General features: G+C 39.6%; 1 protein-coding gene across 2 annotated transcripts; it reads right to left on the bottom strand.

Moving 5' to 3' along the window:
• Positions 1 to 183: 183 nt before the first annotated feature.
• Positions 184 to 17694, bottom strand: LOC126369252 (developmentally-regulated GTP-binding protein 2). 2 transcript variants are annotated; one of them, XM_050013596.1, is made up of 9 exons: positions 17595 to 17694; positions 17244 to 17319; positions 16337 to 16494; positions 15210 to 15380; positions 14877 to 15020; positions 7862 to 7969; positions 6813 to 6970; positions 4321 to 4447; positions 184 to 3721 (listed from the first exon to the last, which is right to left on the bottom strand). In XM_050013596.1, exons 2-9 carry the CDS (start codon positions 17305 to 17307, stop codon positions 3560 to 3562), a joined length of 1092 nt encoding a protein of 363 aa, XP_049869553.1. In that variant the 5' UTR covers positions 17308 to 17319; positions 17595 to 17694; the 3' UTR covers positions 184 to 3559. The 2 variants fall into 2 exon arrangements, with proteins under 2 accessions (XP_049869553.1, XP_049869554.1); XM_050013597.1 differs by having other exon boundaries at positions 17591 to 17671.
• Between the last annotated feature and the right edge of the window lie 51 nt (positions 17695 to 17745).

The raw sequence follows: 17745 nt of genomic DNA, 5'->3' as shown, positions 1-17745 counted from the left end.
TCACCGCTGATCACGTGAGCAATAATACATACATACATACATAAACTCACGCCTATTTCCCACCGGGGTAAGCAGAGACTATAGAATTCCATTTGCTTCGATCCTGACACACTTCTCTTGCTTCCTCCACATTCATCAATCGCTTCATACACGCACGCCGGTTCAGAGTAATAATAAAAAACGTTATGCATTTTTAAAGTTTATTCCAATGCAAAAGTATACTTGAGTATATACAATATAGGCTTAACTGTACAAATACATCGCAACAACATTACTTAAGCCGTCTAGCCGGGGAACATACTTCATTATGTTGGTAATGCTGGCGTTGTAAGCTTTCACTCATACATAAACATGACTGTTGGTTGTAAAAAACATATTATCTTTGTCTATTTAATTCAAGTCCGATATTATATCACGATTTTTTCTATGACGTCACGGTATACGATTTTATACAATTTCCAATAGTAATCTCGTGCTTTGACAATTATTAAAACTTAAAACATATCATGATTAGGAGAATAGGACAGAGATATATTATATCACCCAGTGCGAAAGAAACGAGAGATATGTCTCTTTAGCACTAACGTATATTAAGGAAATGGGAACTACCCAATGGAGTCGCTCGTGGAACACTGCGAGGTTCGACACAACGAAAGGAATACGCACATTTTACATAGCTTCGGTTCGAGTTTTTACTTACAACGCCTAAAAGATAATTGGCTTCTTAACAGTCTTCGCATAAGGATTTTAATAAATATAATTGCTTATTTTACCTCTCTTAAAATATTTTATTATCTCAAAAAAGCTTTGTATAATAGAAAAAACATATTTTTCTTCAATTATTTTAAATTTCGCGCGTAAACGGTTGGTCACATGACATTTTTCTAGTGACGTCACAGTTCAACAAACAAAAAACTGTCAAACTTGAAACCTGACAGATAGTTTATTTTATTATATGTGACGTTTCACGAAGCTCAACCATGGCCGCCCGTGTTTCGGGTCTTGTATTTTGTAAAAAAAAAAAATACTAGGAATGGTAGGCTGAATGAAACGTAACGTGAAGGTGTGCGAATGAGAGAGCGAGGAGTGAGCGAGACAGAAGAGAGAATTGCGGAATAACAGGGAAATGGCGGACGGTTGTTTTTAAATAGGAAAACGTAGAAGATTATAAAACGTTTTTAAATACACAAAGTTAAAGAAATAATAATCGTTTCCTTCATGCCCTATTCCACACTACTATCCGCCATATGTCATATTTTATTGTTACAACTGTCAAGTAGCCAATTTTACGGTTACAAATAATCCCGCGCTTAACATAACATAACAAATACGTACGCACGCACGCACGTACGCTTCTATTGTGTCCTATGCAAACTTTGCAAACGTCTCTCAACACAGTCATTTCGAAATGTGTACAATTCATTAAAACAATGATAAATATGAGTTTAATATTAACCTTATTAATAACTTAGTATTGTCGGCATTGTCATATCAATCAAAAACCTGCGAGACAAACATGGAATAGAAGAAAATGATTGGAAAGGCCGTAATACAAAGTGCGCACTTTGTATGAGAACCGCTGTCGCCGGTTCAACCCCACTCTCTTTTACTACTACTCCTGCAAACAGATAACTACGATAGCTCTACTGCTTCTCAAATTCCAAAGCCACTTTACCGGCAATGTATATTTTTACCGACTTCAAAAAAGGAGGAGGTGCTCAATTCGACCGTGTATTTTTTTATGTGATAGACTGCAATTTTATCTTTACTTTTCGTAAGATACTGCATACAAAAGTAACATATTGATAAATAGTCGATCATAGGATTTTTAACTTTCCTGTACCTACTAAGGAGGGATTTTCTTGGATGAGGGTCGATATTTAACTACTTACCCTGCAGGTTATAATACAGTGAAACTTGGTTAAGTGGGACCTGGATAAGTGAGAAACCTCCATAACTGGAACTCATGCTGAGGTCCCAACACTTTGGCACTGAATTACCTCTGTTAGTGGGACGAGGTAAGCCTCTATATCTGGGATTCGTTCTTTCGATTTATCATCATAGTTACCTCTATAACTGAGACAGCGAGTAAATTTTATATGCTTTTAGATGTTTATTTGGAAAATACATAACACGTTATTTTATTTGATGATCGCACCTGTATAACTGAAATAACCTGTATTCTCACCTCTATTAATGGAACCCTCTGTAAATGAGACAGATATTTATTTAATACCTGTATATCTGAGACACTGGGTAAGTGGAATACCTCTATAAGTGAAACGACATTGCAGGTCCCTTGATGTCTCACTTAACCAGGTTTCACTGTACATAAGACGACTTTTTAAATATACAGGGTGTTTGTGACATCGTAACGAATACTGAGGGAGAAGATTCAGACCATGATTCTGAGTTAATATCAAGCGGAATTTCCTGTCGGAAAAGTCATAAAAAAAATTAAATGTTTTATTAAATTATTTTCAGTTCCATACTTTTGCGATGGAAAGTTTCACTTGATAACTCAGAATAAAGATCTGAATCATCTTTAAAGTTTTCGTTACGATGTCACTGACACCCTGTTTATTTGACTCACAGAGCGCGTCGTTAGCGGACGTGTGGAGTGCAAGGTTGAACAGTTAAACTATTAGGTCAAACTTTATAATTAAAACACATAATAACGGGTTCTTACCGCGTTCTTCTTCTTCTATCGTGTGGGTTGTGAGGTGGGTCATCAACCCTGGTGTCAGGGTTACTATTGAGCCGCCAAAGGCCCTTGACATGGCTCATGTAACGACTACTTACTTACATAAGTAAGTAGTAACCGGGACCAACGGCTTAACGTGCCTTCCGAAGCACGGATCATCTTACTTTCGGACAATCAGGTTCGTGTATAGCCTGTAATGCCCTAACCAAACTAGGGATCACAAAGTAATTTTTGTGATATATCCCCACCGGGTATCGAACCCGGGACCTTCGGATCGTGAGCCCAACACTCAACCACTGGACCACGGAGGTCGTTCCGCATACCGCGTTTAAATCAGGGATATGAGACTCCCGATTATTTTTTTATTTAAACGCGGTCTTGTCGTCTTGAAGTTGAAGTTGTCTTTGATTACTTGTGGCTCTGCCCACCCCATTAGGGATTACGGGCGTGAGTTTATGTATGTATGTATGTAAGAACCCGTTATGGTAATTAAAGCACATAATAACGGGTTCTTACCGCGTTTTAAATGGGGTTATGAGACTCCTAGTCATCCCGTGATCATGGCACTTGCAACAGTATCGAAATATCGGGAGTCTCATATCCCCATTTAAACGCGGTAAGAACCCGTTATTATGTGCTTTAATTACGATAATAGCCGCGTAAACTTAAAACAATGTATAACCCGTTATTGTGTTTTAATTATGATAATAACCGCGTAAACCTAAAACAATGGTCAAACTTTCTTGGCCTTTCCAGTCTTTTTTTTCTGTTCCGTGGAGACAAATGCAAAGACGCTTAGCGGCTTGGGAGCCGCGGCTTGCGCTTGGCGGGCGGCTTGGCGGCTTTAGTCGGGGCTTACTTCTTGATGAGCTGCACCACGTCCTCGTCGTGTACCACGTGGTTGATGCCCACTCGCTGCGGCGAGTATTTGGTACTAGTGCCCCATACTAGCGCGTATTTCAACTGGGCTGCTAGAGTTCTGTGGATCGCGTGGCATACGTGCTCTACTGACACACCCTGGAATAAACGAAAAGATAACAAAAAACTGGCAATAATGAGAAAATTATTTAACAGCCTCCGTGGTCTAGTGGTTAGAGCATTAGGCTCACGATCTGGAGGTTCGGGTTCGATTCCCGATGGGGACATTGTCGAAATCAGTTTGTGAGACTGTCCTTTGTTTGGTAAGGACTTTTCAGGCTTGAATCACCTGATTGTCCGAAAAAGTAAGATGATTCCTGGCTTCGGAGGGCACGTTAAGCCGTTGGCCCCGGCTATTAGCCGTAAAAACACCTCCACCAACCCGCAGTGGAGCAGCGTGGTGGAGTATGCTCCATACCCCTCCGGTTGATTGGGGGCACGTATATAGGCTATTTATGTTATGAGAAAATTAAATCGAAAAATCTGACTCGGACGGGACTTTATGCCCGTGCTTAGGAAAACTCTTAGTGGTTTGACCCCAAAAAACCAGAAGACTGTCAAACTAAGAAGAGAAGCTGCAGTAGTTTTAGGCGGATGAGACGTTCGTTATGTAAAAATTGACGATTCAAAGTGTAACTATGTTACCTACTGAATAGATAATTTTGAATTTGAACAACACAGATCCAGGGTGTACGCACCTTCCTGAGGATGAGTCCGTCGTCGAAGTCCGGCGGCTGCCCGGGCTTCTTCGTGTACACCCGGATGAGGGACAGGTACTCCCACAGCGTCTCCAGCAGATAATCCAGGTTTAGCTTCATGTTGCAACTGGAAACATATATTATGTTATACATTGTGTTAGTGACATCGTAACGAAAACTTTGAGAGATAAATCAGGCCATGATTCTGAGTTGATATCAACTGATATTTCCGTCGCAAAAGTATGTGTTCAAGTATCAGACATTCCCGCTTCCTACCCTTTCCTATCACCCGGCGGCGCTCATTCATTCATCGAACACGCTCACTCAAATTTCCGAATCATTCATTCCCTTCTTGCTTCAACAACCGTGCGTGAGAGTGCCGGCCGACCAAACAAAATACAATTATCATCATAAAAGTGCACGCAGCCATCTGAATCATCATCTCCGAGGGCCCTCGTCGAGCAACGGTATCCCCGGGGATATAAATCTCCGTTTTGCAGCGCATCCGTAAGTTTTTCCCACCTTCCCTCTGTTACTTATCCGTAGGATATTTTTTGTATAACCGCCCTTTTCGCTCAAACAACCAACGCGACCTATGTTTACGTACACCACTGGAGCTATCGAAGCTATCTTTACCACAACACAAACAGTATGGAACAGAAAATAATAAAAAAAAAACACTAAAATTTTCATGAATTTTCACCTACACCCTATACAAGTATGTACATACAAGTAGCTATACAAATAGATAGGGCGTTAGTGACATCGTAACAAATACTGAGGGGGATGATTCAGGTCATAATTCTAAGTTAATATCAAGTGGAATGTTCCATCGCAAAAGTATGGAATTGAAAATAATATAAAAAAAAAACAAAAAATACATGAATTTTGCGTCGGAAAATTCCACTTGATATTAACTTAGAATCTGCCTGAATCATCCCCCTGAGTATTCGTTACGATGTTACTAACAACCTGTGTATTATAACATGCCATACACAGCCTATATACGTCGCACTGCTAGGCACAGACCTCCCCTCAATCAACCGGAGGGGATATGGAGCATAATCCACCACGCTGCTCCTCTGTGGGTTGCTTATATCCGTAATTAAATATGTTTAAAAATATATTTAGTTTCCGAAGAGCGGCGCCACCTGGCACAGGTAATACGCTGGGTGCGCGAAGACAGCGCCAACTAGCGGTTACAATTGGCTCGTGTCCTAGGTCCAAGATAAATTATAAAATAATGATTACTAAATAAAGACAAATCTAAAACTAACGAAAAAAAATTTCTTTTTTTCTATTTAACTTATTTATGAATTTTAATCAAGAAAAAAACTTTATAAAAAGTTAGACTTTTTATCACGTTTTTCTATGACGTCACAGTGTGCTTTTTCATACAAATTCCATAGTAATTTCGTGTTTTGACGTTTAGTAAAAAGTAACTGATTTGACTAGTTGGAAACTAGCGTATTACGGCGGACTGTGAAATGTCCAATGGCCGGCTGTCATTACGAAGAGTAAGTAAAGAAACAAATAATTTCAATGAAATGTCGTAATTTACATTCTCCTTCTTATCGTGGGGGTTGTGAGGTGGAATACCAGCCTCATCAATCCTGGTGTCAAGGTTATGACTGATCTTGCTTTCGAACAATCAGGTGATCAGCCTGTAATGTACTAACCAAACTAGGGATCACAAAGTGATTTTTGTAATATGTCCCCTCCGGGATTCGAACCCGGGGTCTCCGGATCGTGAGCCCAACGCTCAACCACCGGACCACCACCGGAGGCCGTTAGTCTTCTTCTTCATTAAGTCTCATTAAATGTCAAAAATGGGCACGTTAAGCCGTTGGTCCCGGCTATTAGCCGTAAAAACACCTCCACCAACCCGCATTGGAGCAGCGTGGTGGAGTATGCTCCATACCCCCTCTTTGGTTGTCTTTGGTTGATTGAGGGGAGGCCTGTGCCCAGCAGTGGGACGTATATAGGATGTTGATGATGAAATGTCAAATATGATAGTGCGACAGGGTTCTAAAGTGGGTACATAATATTGCTCATGACTGAGTCATGACTGTATGTGATTGGAGTGTGGTTGTGCGAATAATGATTGTTTGTTTGAATAATGACATTGTAAACCATTTTATTATTATTTCACAATTAATGCACCTAATGATTGACATTTAAATTATTAATTTTATTTTATTTTACTATTTGCATGTTACAATTTAAATAACTAAAAATGTAGAACAAATGTCCAACACAAATGCTGACCAACTGCAAACTGTAATACCATTTTTATTGCGAATAAATGATTATGAATATGATTATGAATATGATTTTGAATATGAATATGATTATGAATATGATTTTGAATATGAATATGATTTTGAATATGAATATGATTATGAATATGATTTTGAATATGAATATGATTTTGAATATGAATATGGTTTTGAATATGAATATGATTATGAATATGAATGCGTCAACAGTACCTGACGACGACCGAGTGCGGCTCGCGCGCGATGCGGTCCACCTCCTGCAGCGAGATCTGGTCGATCTTGTTGTACACGTACAGGCAGGGCAGGTACACGCGGTTGCCCAGGATCACGTCGATCAGGTCGTCCGCGGAGCAGTCCTCCCGGAACAACACCTGCACGGAAACATCACATTAGGGTAGGCCGGAGTGAGATTATTATTTATTATTATTTGTGAATCAAGACTCGAACTAATGCAGCCCGAATGGCCACTGCGACCTAGTCATATCTATTGTGGCCAAGTCCCTACATATACATTTAAAACTCCTCCTCTATACCGATCCGTTCGATTAGATCGAGCGTCTTTTTGGGAGGAAGCTCCATGACCTCCTGGGGATCCATTATGTGGCCCCCCAAGGTTAGGCTTCTACTGTGTATGAGAGCCTCACAGCTGCACAGCAGGTGTAATGGGGTCTCATCTTCCTTTAAACAGAATCTGCAGTCGTATGCGCGGTGCGCGACTGGCCCGCCAGCCCGTTACACGAGCTCTGGCGAAGCGTCCACACCCCAGTTGGGATAAAATAATCATTAATTTACTTTACTTATTTTATATATTTTTTTTATTGATAATCATAATTTTGAATGATAATTGTAATTGTATTAATTTAATTTATTAGATATGGTTATGTTAATCTGGAATAAATTAATTTATTATTATTATAAAGGGGACTCTGTCACCTCCATTCTATGTAGGTGCTTGTTGAGTTTGCAATGCCCCGTGAGGGCCCTTATTAAGATTCTTACCCGCCCCCTAGTAAGAGTAAGGACCTCTGATGAAATTTTTTGAGAAAAGGCTTTGAGTGATTCAGGCCAACTGAATTGGACAGGCCGGAGTGAGATGGTGACTGAGTACGGATAGGCACCCAGACCTGCGGGGTATAACGTAGAACCCTTGCCCAGGGATACGGGTGATCAGCAGAGGCGGAGATAGGAGCCATTAGACGGCAATGAAGGACGGAAGGGGCAAGTCTTCTTCTATCATGTGGGTTTTAACCCCCTTTTCTCACCTCAGCATTGAATATCTTGTACTCGTGCAGGATCATCTGAACCATCTTCTCGTCCACCTTGGTTAGCTGACACGTCGAGTTGAACGACAGACCGCCGCCTTTCTTTACCTGTAATACATCAATTAATTTAATTACTCAACAATTGGCTCGGTAGTAACCCTGACACCAGGGTTGATGAGATTGGTAATTCACCACGCAACCCACACGATAGACGAGAAGAATTTAATTACTACTTACAAGATAGGAATGCGTGGAATTAAAAAGGCCACATCAAAGAAATAGGGTAGTTTCCAACTAGTTAAATCAGTTACTTTTTACTAAACGTCAAAACACGAAAGTACTATGGAATTTGTATGAAAAAGCAACCTGTGACGTCATAGAAAAACGTGAAAAACATCGCACTTTTTATTACATTTTTCTTTATTTAAATTCATAAATAAGTTAAATAGAAAAAAAAAAACATTTTTTTTTACCTTTAGATCTGTCTATATTTAGTAATCAGAATTTTATAATTTATCTTTGACCTAGGAAACTATCCAATTCATCTAAAGAAGCAATATTGTTTTTTTAGATAAATTGCTTCGATGTCGGAGAACGCTCCATACCCTCTCCAGTTGATTGAGAGGAGGCCTGTTCCTTGCAGTGGGACGTATATAGGCTATTTATGTTTATGCTTCGATGTCGCGTTTTTATCTCTTTATTGCATTTAAATATAACATATTAAAAATACATTATGCAAAGTTAAGTTGTTTATGTAAAGGGTTATTCATTTATTGACTCATACATTTTAAAATTAACAGCCGTCAATTATCCGTCCCTTTCCTTTTCGGCGGATAAGAAAATGACAGGTATTAAAATAAATTTACGAGGCCTCTAGTAGAACCAGGGTCAATGTTACCTTTTTCTATCGTGTAGATTGTGAGGTGGATTACCAACCTCATCATCCCTGGTGTAAGGGTTATTATTGGGCCGCCAAAGGTCCCTGACTTGACTCATGTAACGAATACGTACTTACGTCAGTAAGTAGTAACCGGGACCAACGTTCCTTTCGAAGCATGGTACATCTTACTTTCGGACAATCAGGTGATCAGCTTGTAATGTCCTAACCAAACTAGGGATCATAATTTAGTATGTAAGGTATTATTTTATATTTTTAAATGCTTTAGCTATTAAAAAAAAATAATTTGAATAATTTACCCTTTTCATGCAGTATTTATATTTTTTAATTTTAATAAAAAAGTCTTCTAAGGTAAGCTGAATGACGGTTACGCCTTTGCCTTTATAGATCACATGAAGGTCAAATATACACTTCTCATCAAAAAAATCGAAACACCTTGCAAGTTTACGTTTTGTCAGGATTATCAGAAAAATGTGTACATTTAGGAATAAATGTTAAATGTCGTTTAATAGTGAGTAATATGAGCTTATCAAATCTTAATGTTAATGTTCTAAATTTAAATGAATTTTTCATAGGTTTCGTATTTTGTTAAATGAGTCATTTTTATTCCGTATGGAGTATAAAGGAAATGGATAAAACAACACACGTAAATGAAAAAAAAAGCTAAAAAACGTTTATTTAATAACTTGTATTCCCTCCCCGAGCTCTAATTACTGCTTCCATACGGTTCTTCATCGATCGGATGAGAGTCACGATCACATGCTGTGGTATATTGTCCCATTCCTCTTGGATTGCATCTTGCAGCTGGCTAAGTGTTTCTGGGGCAGGATCTCTTGCTCGAATTCGTCTCTTTAATTCATCCCACAGATGTTCAATGGGATTCATGTCCGGGCTTCTTGCTGGCCATTCCATAATAGAGATATCGACTTCGTTAAGATAATCTCGTACGACGCCCGCGGTGTGAGCCCTAGCATTGTCGTGCATGAATATGAAGCCGTTGCCAATAAAATGTGCATAGGGCATCACATGAGGCTCGAGACACTCTTCGACGTACCGATGACAGTTTAGTGCAGGCAGACGAGGCCCAGACACGAAAGCAAGCTCTGTCTTACCGTCGGCGCTGATTCCTCCCCAAACCGTCCACGAACCGCCACCATAGCTGACCTTTTCTTCAATGCAGCATTGTGCATAGCGTTCTCCGTCTCTTCTGTAGACCTTGTTCCTTCCGTCGTTACCATACAGCATAATTTTACACTCATCAGAAAAGAGAACTTTGCTCCACTGTAGGTTTGACCAATTTAGGTGCTCACGTGCAAAGTTAAGGCGCGCTCTTCGATGGTCTGCAGTTAATTTCGGCCCATTTGCTGGCTTATGCGGTACCAGTCCACGATCCTTCAACCTTCTTCTAATTGTAGAGTCACTTACAGCCACCCTTCGTACAACACGAAGCCGCTGCTGCAGTTGAAAAGCGTTAAGGCGTCGATTTCTTAAAGAAGTTGTTACAATAAATCGATCATCTCGCTCAGAAGTGACCCGATTCCTACCAGATCCTGAACGGCGCGTGAACAAACCAGTCTCCCGATAACGTTTATAGACTCTATGAACAGATGACAGGCTTAGATGCAGTCTTGCAGCCACAACACGCTGACTAAGGCCAGAATCCAGCAATGCCACAACTTGGGCGGCTTCTGTGGGCGAAGTATCCATACGTTTTAGAAAAAAAACCTTTTTTCAGACGTCCCAAAGTCACAGTATTGAAATAAAAAACAAAAAGTTTAAGGATAGGCGCCAATTTTTAGTTTTTAAACGCTAAATGTACTCCAACCCTAAACACACATTTGTCTCAAAACAGTGATTCATTTCGTTTATAAGATAAACAAATGAAATTCTAATTTTGAATTTAGAATTTTCGCTTATTACTGTAATGGCCAAACTGCCAGCTATACATTTATGTATTTTTTTTCATCGTATGAATTCTTTTTTGTGTTAAATTCGGACAGAAACAATGAAAACGGAAGTGTTTCGATTTTTTTGATGAGAAGTGTATACACGATTTTTGTTATAATAAACACCATCCGACTAATTTAAGAGCTAAAACTAGAGAAATAAGACAAAATCTCGAAATGGTTTTAATTTTTTTTTTTTTAACCCCTTTTTTGCGCGCAATCTATCACCCTTGGATAATAAGCACTTCTTGTGGTGTATAGGTATCATTTTAGGTAAGCGACCAGTGTCGCTTCCTATTTTGGGCCTTAGTTGGCTAGATCCTGCGGCAGCCTCCTTCTTAGTCTTAGTTGTGTGTGCTCATCCATGAGCGGCCTGGCCAGTATATTAGGATGGGCTGTTATTCTGTTTTTGTAAGAGCAGCTTACATTTTTTAACTCTTCACTTACTGTTGGGATACCCAACTCTTTGTGTAATCTGCTATTGGTAATGTACCATGGAGCATTTGTGATAATGCGGAGGGTCTTATTTTGGAATCTCTGTAGGATCTCTATATTGGAGTGTGCGGCTGTTCCCCAGAGTTGTATTCCATACGCCCAAATGGGTTTCAAAATACATTTGTATAATATTAATTTATTTTCCATTGAAAGTTGAGATTTTCGGCCCATTAGTCAATATAGGTTGCGGAATTGCATGCTAAGAGCTTTACGTTTTGTAAATATGTGCTTTCTCCATGTGAGTCGTCTGTCAAGATAAAGACCAAGGTATCTGGCTTCATCTGCTTGGGGGATTTCAACATCATTTAGTATAACTGGTGGACAGTTATTTTTTCTCAGGGTGAAGGTAACATGAACGGATTTTGCACCATTGGCCTTTATGCGCCATTTCTTTAGCCATTCAGTTATGTTATCGAGGCTGGTCTGAAGTAACTGAGAGGCCACTGTTGAGTCAGTGTCTGTAGCGAGGACAGCTGTGTCGTCTGCAAAAGTACCAATTGTGACGTTACCTTCAATTGGAAGGTCTGAAGTGTATAATAGATAGAGCAAGGGGCCCATAACACTACCTTGTGGCACGCCTGCCTGTATTGGGTACAGGTTAGTGATTTCTTCCTCTTGTTTCACAAAGAAGTGCCTAGAGTTGAGGTAGGACTGTATAAAAATGTAGAATGAAGATGGCAACATTTGTTTTAGTTTATATAGTAGACCCTTGTGCCACACCCGGTCAAATGCTTGGGATATATCGAGGAAAGCTGCAGAGCAGTATTTTTTGTGTTCAAACGAATGGATTATTGTTTCTACCAGCCGGTGTATCTGTTCAATGGTGCCATGTTTCTCTCTAAATCCGAATTGGTGTTGTGGTATCAGCTTTAGTTGATTCACTATCGGCTTCAATCTTGTAAGCAAAAGAATTTCCATGACTTTGGAAAGCAGTGGAAGAAGACTAATTGGTCGATATGATTTGACATCATCAGAATTTTTTCCTGGTTTGATGATCATTTTTATTTGGGCCACTTTCCACTGTGGTGGTACAAAGGATCGTCTGAGAACAGAATTATACAGCTGCGTGAGAAATTTTATGCCTTCTTGAGGTAGTTCTTTTAGCATTTTAGAAGTTATAAGGTCATAGCCAGGTGCCTTTTGAAGTTTTAGCCTCCTGATCACCCCAGTAAGTTCAGCTTCTGTTGTTTTTCTGAGAGGTGTGTCCAGTTGATTCGCTTGTTCAATTACCTTGTCTATATCTGTCTCTACGTTGGAAGAATCTTCACACGGATTTGGAGTAAAAACTGTTTGCAGGTGCTCAGCAAATGCGGTAGCCTTCTCCATATCACTTTTAGCCCAGGTGTTGTTAGTCTTTCTTAGAGGTGGTTGTGATGCGATGGGTTGTTTAATATTTTTTGAGGCTTTCCATAGCGAATAGTTTGTGGCTTTTGTTGGATCCAGCGCCTTCAGGCGAGCACTGGTTGCATTGTTATCTTCGTCCGATAAAGCTTGCTTAAGTTCGGCTATGAGGTGGTTCAAGTGTTTTTTGTCTCTTGGATATTGAGTCTGTTGCCAAATCTTTCTCGCCCTTCTTTTGTCTAATATTTTTTGTAAAATTTCTGTGCTGTAGCTTTGTGCTGGTGGGGGTTTGGTTACAGGTGTTGAAGACCATCCGGCTTTTTGGATTGAGTGATTAAAGTGTTCCACCGCACTGCTTATATCATCATCTGATTTTAAGGGTATTTTTAAGTTTAGGTGTGTAGAGACATACTGGCGGTAGGCATCCCAGTTTGTTTTGTTGCTATATAGTTTGCAAGGCGGGGGTTTCTGGTCAATTTTAGTGCTGAAGTTTATGAGTACAGGTGTATGGTCAGAAGACAATTCCAGGGATGATTCACAGCAGAGTAAATTTTTTGATAGTCCTCTATAGACAGCAAAATCCATCAAGTCCGCTGTTCGTTTGGGGTCAGTAGGCCAATAAGTTGGTTTGCCCGTAGATAAAAAATTTAAATTCAATTTTTGAGCAGCACTTAGGAGTTGTCTGCCTTTTGTATTTATTATACGGGAACCCCAGTGAGGATGCTTAGCGTTGTAATCTCCTCCAGCTATGAATCTATGTCCTGAGTGTTTTGGTGGAGTGTATAATGCCACGATAGTAATAGGCCCGGTGCTGTTTTCAATTTCTATTTTAGTGGCTTGTATTGCTTCTGTGCAATATGGATGAATTTCATGATGTTTTATTGCAGCCCTAATAAGAATTGCAGATCCTCCATGTGCTCGCCCACTAGGATGATTTTGGTAGTACAGCTTATATCCCTGGATCACGAAATAGCTCTTACTTGTGAAATGAGTTTCTGATATCATTAAGATGTCAATTTTGTGTGTATTTAAAAACGTTGCTACTTCAAGAGTGTGTTGTGACAGGCCATTGGCATTCCAAATAGCTATTTTGAAGTTGAATTTTGTGAACTAGCACTGACATATCTTAGCAGAAGGTTGGTCATGTTCTGTACTTGTTGCATCACTTGAGTTAGCATTTGTAGAAGAGTATGGATGGAGATGTTTTGGTCTTGTTCTGGCGGGATTGCAGTCTTCAAGGCTTGTGCATAGGTTCTAAATTCATTTACAGGTTTAGTAGTGGGGTTGTGAACGCTTATTGTCGGTGGTTGAGAAGGTCTTGAACATTCTGGCCCGGGGGACTTTTCAAATGTGGGTAGTCGGGTTTTTAGTGGAGGAAACTTGTTTTTTTGCAATTCCTTGTACACCGAGCATCCCCTGTAATTTGCAGGATGGTTTCCCTCGCAGTTCACGCATTTAACATCCTTTGACTTTTCCTTGCGTACGCAGTGCGGTGACAGGTGGTCTCCAGCACATTTGATACATTTGGGTTTCCGGTGGCAGTATTTTTTTGTGTGCCCGTACTGTTGGCATTTTGCGCATTGTGGGATTTGGCGTTTGGGCCTTGGAGGTTCAAATGTGACACAGCAATGTAGTACTGATTTTATTTCATAAATTTCTTTATTTTTATTGTTTTGTTCTAGTTCTAGGGAATAAAGGGGTAGAGGTTTATTAGTTGATCTTTGCTTGATATTGTATATATTTATAACTTTATGCCCTAACTCTTCAAGTTCTTTTTTAATTTCACTTAGGTCTGCTGACGGGTGCATGTTTTTCATTATTACAACAAAACCACGTTCTTGTTTGGGTTTGTAAGTGTAAAATTCGGTGTTTTTAAGTTCTAATTGTTTGACTACTGTGGTGTAAGCCTCAGGAGATTTAGTTCGAATCCTTACTTGGTCGGCGCGTAGTACTTTTAGGTCATAATTGTCTTTAGCATATTCATCCAGCATATTTATGAGTGGTTGTATGTACGTCACCTTATCCACATATATTGGAGGTGGTTTGGGCACTTTTTGTTCAAAGTTCTCATTTGCATTGGCATCAACGGGTAGCGCATCAAACCTGTTTGAAGTTTCGACAGAGGGGTAGCTTAGCCAGTATTTATCAGTTTTTGGTCTTATATTTCTGGTGATATTATCACCTTCAGGGCTCAGTTGCCGTTTTTGTTGCTTATCTTGGATGAAGAGTCCAGGGTGAAAGACTTGCTGCACAAAATTTTAAAATTAGCGTAACTTATTTTTTCCTTATATACCGATTTTAATGTGATATGTCCCCACCGGGGTTCGAATGTTACCTTGAAGTATATATTTGGCTTGGGCTTGTTGAGCCGGATGCCGACGCTCTCCAGCTCCTTCTCCAGCAGCTGCCGGTGCACGTATGGCTTGGTGGCGTCCAGCATCATCAGCACCAAGTCCGCTGTGCGCGCCACAGCTATCACCTGTAATATATAAACTTTATGAATGGTGGTGCGGTGCCAAGTTGCTTGCAATAACATAAACAGCCTATATATGAGTATGTCCTACTGCTGGGCACAGGCCTCCCCTCAATCAACTGGAGGTGCCGCAAAATGTTCCCATTGACTATTAATAAAACACGCACAAAACAAGTATAAAAAGGTTTTACACACCTGTCGTCCTCTACCCTTGCCCTGCGCGGCTCCTTCAATGATACCGGGCAAGTCAAGCAGCTGTATGTTGGCCCCGCGGTACTCGATCACTCCCGGGATGCAGGTGAGGGTCGTAAACTCATAGCTCGCAGCCTCCGAGTGCGTGTGCGTCAGCGTCGAGAGCAGGGTCGACTGGAAACATCGAGCGAAACTTTAATTACATACAAACGAGTCAAATAGGCTAGCATCCAACTAGTCAAATCAGTCGTAATGCCCATGGAATTTGCATGAAAAAGCACACTGTGACGTCATAAAAAACGCGATAAAATATCGGACTTATTACGTTTTTCTGATTAAAATTCTTAAGTTAACTAAAAAAAAGAAAATGTTTTTATCTAGTAATTTGTCTTTATTTAGTAAACAGAATTTTATAATTTATCTAGAACCTAGTAACCCAATTGGTAACCTTCTTTTTTGAAGTTGGTTAAAAATTAATGCATCTATAAACAATGAGAGACTTTCCAGGCTAGGTTCACCAAAAACAATATATGTAGATGGCGTTGTATAGCTTTAATGTGACAATTACCTATTTTCTCATTACTTGGGTACACCTCACACCCATGACTGTCGCCCAGGGGACGTGGAGTACCAACCTCATCAAACTAACATACTAACTAAGGGCTTAACGTGCCTTCCGAAACCCGGATCATCTTGCCAATCAGGTGATGAGCCTGTAATGTTCTAACCAAACTAGGGACCACAAAGTAATTTTTGTGATATGTCCCCACCGGGAATCTAACCCAGGACATCCGGATCGTGAGCCCAACGCTCAACCACTGGACCATGGAGGTTGTTATTGCATTTAAAACATACATAATTATAATTAGATAGCTAGTACGGTCACGAGTACTAATATGTATACGCTTTGAAACCATGTCACATTAACTTTTTTGAGAATTAAACCGTAAGTCTCATTAAATGTCAAATATTGCTCATGACTGTACAACAGGTGGCCTTATGTTATGTTTAATTTACACAAGTCATTATATGGACGTAAGGCCCAAAGTCCTTTTAAAATCCAAATCCCATTGTTTAACTATTGTGTCTGGAAATCCAGACCTTACGAGGATATACCAAGATACACATACCTTACCAACGGAGGGGAAGCCTATAAGTGCCACTCTAGCATCTCCGGACTTGAGCACATCAAACCCCTCGCCCTTCTCGCTCTTCTTCGACGGCTCCAGCAGCTGGGACCGGTACTTCGCAAGCTTCGCCTTCAGCAACCCCAAGTGGTATTCAGTAGCTGACAAAGTTCACATTTTGTATAAAAACTACATATTTATAAACTGTTGTTGCAGTTGGCTACTTGACAACCTAGTCAAACAAGATACTTTTAACAAAATGTCAACACAAATGTTTTCTTTGGAGTTTGTATGGAAATACTGTCCCGTGACATCTTCAATAAAAGCCGCCAAAGGTCGTACTCATTGTTACTTAATTCATAAATAAAAATAGAAAATAAGTCGAAAAGTAAAATTAGATTCTATTAACTGTAAAAACACTTCCACGCAGTGGAGCAGCATGGTGGAGTATGCTCCATAACCCAGTTGATTGAGGGGAGGCTTGTACCCAGCAATAGGACATATATAGGCTGTTTATGTTATTGCAATCATGTCTTTAACAGTTTCTCGTATAGAGAGATACATTTTATGTCCATAGGTATATAATGGTTTCATGAAAAGATTATTTTCTTTTTTTACACTTATATTAATACTCTAAATGTATTCTAACCTTCGAGGTTATAGACTCTTCTGAAAATATGGATAGTGCAACACTGAAAGTTCTGTGTTTTACACATTTACTTTTTTTAGGGTGTCTATTGTATGAAGTTACACTTTTTAACTAACAAAATATACGTATTTTTATTTAAACCGGTTTGTTCGGACTAACAGGTACGCTAATAATATAGCGAAAAATCTGTAAACATGTTTGCAGTTCGACACTGACAAATATTAAAATACTAATTTCATAACGTAATATCTTGTATATTACCTTTATTTTTTTGAGTCCTCGCTATTTCCTTTTCAATCTCAGATATTTTTTCCAAAATCCCCATGTTTGCTACTGACTATAAATGAACACAAAACACAATTATTAACACTTAATGCAACCCACACAAAACCACTATGATTATAACTTAGGATACAGCATTCTTTTAAAGATACAAATGTTCGTATATTATATGATAACTTTTATGCTAGAATATTATCTTTAATCCTAGATTAACTACTTTTAGGTTATAGGTAACAAGATGTTGCGTTGCGCTTGCTGTCAAACAAATATGTCAGCGTCAGCTGGCTGGCTGGCTAGCTGTCACAGTCACAGAGTAGATAGAGTACCTACGCGCTACGAATGAACTCCCGCGGATTTTCATAGAACTAATTCGTAAATCATAATAATTATTATGCAAATATCGTAACACTAGCGCCGTAGCTGCGGAACCTCTATCGTGGCGTGGGTGGCGCCGCCGACTCGGACTTGACTAGTTTTATTT

Source organism: Pectinophora gossypiella, chromosome 8 (genome assembly GCF_024362695.1).
Source record: "Pectinophora gossypiella chromosome 8, ilPecGoss1.1, whole genome shotgun sequence".
Taxonomy (NCBI): Eukaryota; Metazoa; Arthropoda; class Insecta; order Lepidoptera; family Gelechiidae; genus Pectinophora; species Pectinophora gossypiella.
Note: the sequence above shows the minus strand (reverse complement) of the source record. Positions and strands in the feature narration are given on the sequence as shown.